General features: G+C 49.7%; 1 protein-coding gene across 1 annotated transcript in view; it reads left to right on the forward strand.

Moving 5' to 3' along the window:
• Positions 1–1,434, forward strand: part of CCDC61 (coiled-coil domain containing 61) — an 11,304-nt gene extending 9,870 nt beyond the window's left edge. Inside the window, exon 4 of the mRNA XM_023748499.1 lies at positions 1,277–1,434. Within this exon, the coding sequence (XP_023604267.1) occupies positions 1,277–1,405 (129 nt within the window). The 3' untranslated portion in view covers positions 1,406–1,434. The remainder of the gene's footprint in view (positions 1–1,276) is intronic.
• The last annotated feature ends 404 nt before the right edge of the window (positions 1,435–1,838 follow it).

Raw genomic sequence — 1,838 nt, forward strand, 5'->3', positions numbered from 1 at the left:
TCACTGATCTCACCAGGAAAGTCTGTCAACATCCCGCGGCTGTGCAGATACCAGGTTTCCCAAATTCCCATTTTCGCTTTGACATTTGAATTTTATCCTTGGCAACAAGTCCTGTCAGCTGTTTTTCTGGACATGACAGCCTCACTCTGTTCATTTTTGAGAAAATGCCTGCCAGACACCCAAGGCTGAGTAACCCTGGTTTTGTCTGTCGGTGGTTCTTCCAAGTAAAAATAGCGTTTTGTGAAAAAGTGGCCAACTTAGCTCAGAACTCGATGGCACAGTGCTTTCCTGAGACAGCTGTCGCACGGGGGTGCAGCGGGACGCGTGCTGCCCGTTTTGTCACACGGAGTAGTACGATGCTGTGCACGTAAGGGCTGAGATGCAATAAAATTAATACATTTTACAGCGCCATCAAGGATATTCCCAGGTTTCATTTCCCGTGTTTTATCTGTCCGTCTGTCTGTCTGTCTGTTTGCTTATTTCGCCTTCCTGGTCCCCCACTGAGACGGCATGGCATGTACAGTGACTACAAGAACATTTGACGCCACTGGCTGAATTTCTGCTAATGGGCGCCAGCATATTTACCCACCATTACTTTTGCACCATTAGTGTAACACAGCACAAGGGCAAAATGATCTTAATATTAGAATGCAAATTGTTTTTTTTCCATATTGTCAGACATTTATTTAGGTGACTATTTTTATTATTATTATTTTTTAAAAATTTTGTTTATTTAAAAAATATATTTTATTGATTTTTTACAGAGAGGAAGGGAGAGGGATAGGGAGTTAGAAACATCGATGAGAGAGAAACATCGATCAGCTGCCTCCTGCACACTCCCCACTGGGGATGTGTCCGCAACCAAGGTACATGCCCTTGACCGGAATCGAACCTGGGACCCTTGAGTCCGCAGGCCGACACTCTATCCACTGAGCCAAACTGGTCAGGGCTTAATTTTGTTTATTAATGCAAATAGTTTTGACCTCTTGGACTCCCGGAAAGGGTCTCAGGGATCCCCAGGGGTTGGCGGGCAGTACGTGGGCAGCCAACAGCCCCAAGCTGTCCCCCATGGTTGAGCATTTAGTTCTTTCTAGTTTCTCCCTCTGACGATGTCCTGTCCAGCACCTTGGACAGGGCCATCCTGTTCATCAGGAGCAGCGTAGGAAAGCCCAAATAGCTCCTGGAACAGGTCAGGGCATGGCCCAGTGAGTGGGTTGGGAGCTCTGGTATGGCCTTGTTGAGTCTTGTGGTAGCTCCTCCCACCTTCTCCCAACAGAGCAGCGAATCAGTCACCCTTGACCTGTTGACCTACACAGATCTGGAGTCCTGCGGAACCGCAAGATGGGGGGCCGCCCAGGTCCCTCAGCCTCCAGGTCGGCCCAGCTCAACTCCAAGCGCTACCTGATTCTCATTTACTCCGTGGAGTTTGACAGGTGGGACAAAGGACTGGCTTTAGGTCCAGGCTGGCTCCAGGTGGGCAGAGGGAGAGGATGTGGTTAGACCTCAGGAACCCCTGGAGGCCCAGAAATCAGGATTTTAAAAAGATTCCCAGGTGATTCTAATGTGCAGCCAAGGTTGAGAACCACTGTTCTAGGGGGAAGTTATCAATCTTCTATGAGTAGCGCTTGGTGGGGCAGCTCATCGAGGTGCCCTACCTTTTTCCAGCCAAGAGGACCAGGCCAGGCTATCCAGAGTCGCCTACTATGGAATCTCAGGATTGTGCTTGGCTGCAAGTGACATGACCCAGGGGTTCCACAGTTGCTATATAAGAGGTTCTTGGGGGGGGGAGGGGGGCTGACTGGTGCAAAGGGGGCAGGGAGGGGCTGGAAGCTGTGTTT

Source organism: Myotis lucifugus, unplaced genomic scaffold (assembly GCF_000147115.1).
Source record: "Myotis lucifugus unplaced genomic scaffold, Myoluc2.0 scaffold_1449, whole genome shotgun sequence".
In the NCBI taxonomy this organism is placed as follows: Eukaryota; Metazoa; Chordata; class Mammalia; order Chiroptera; family Vespertilionidae; genus Myotis; species Myotis lucifugus.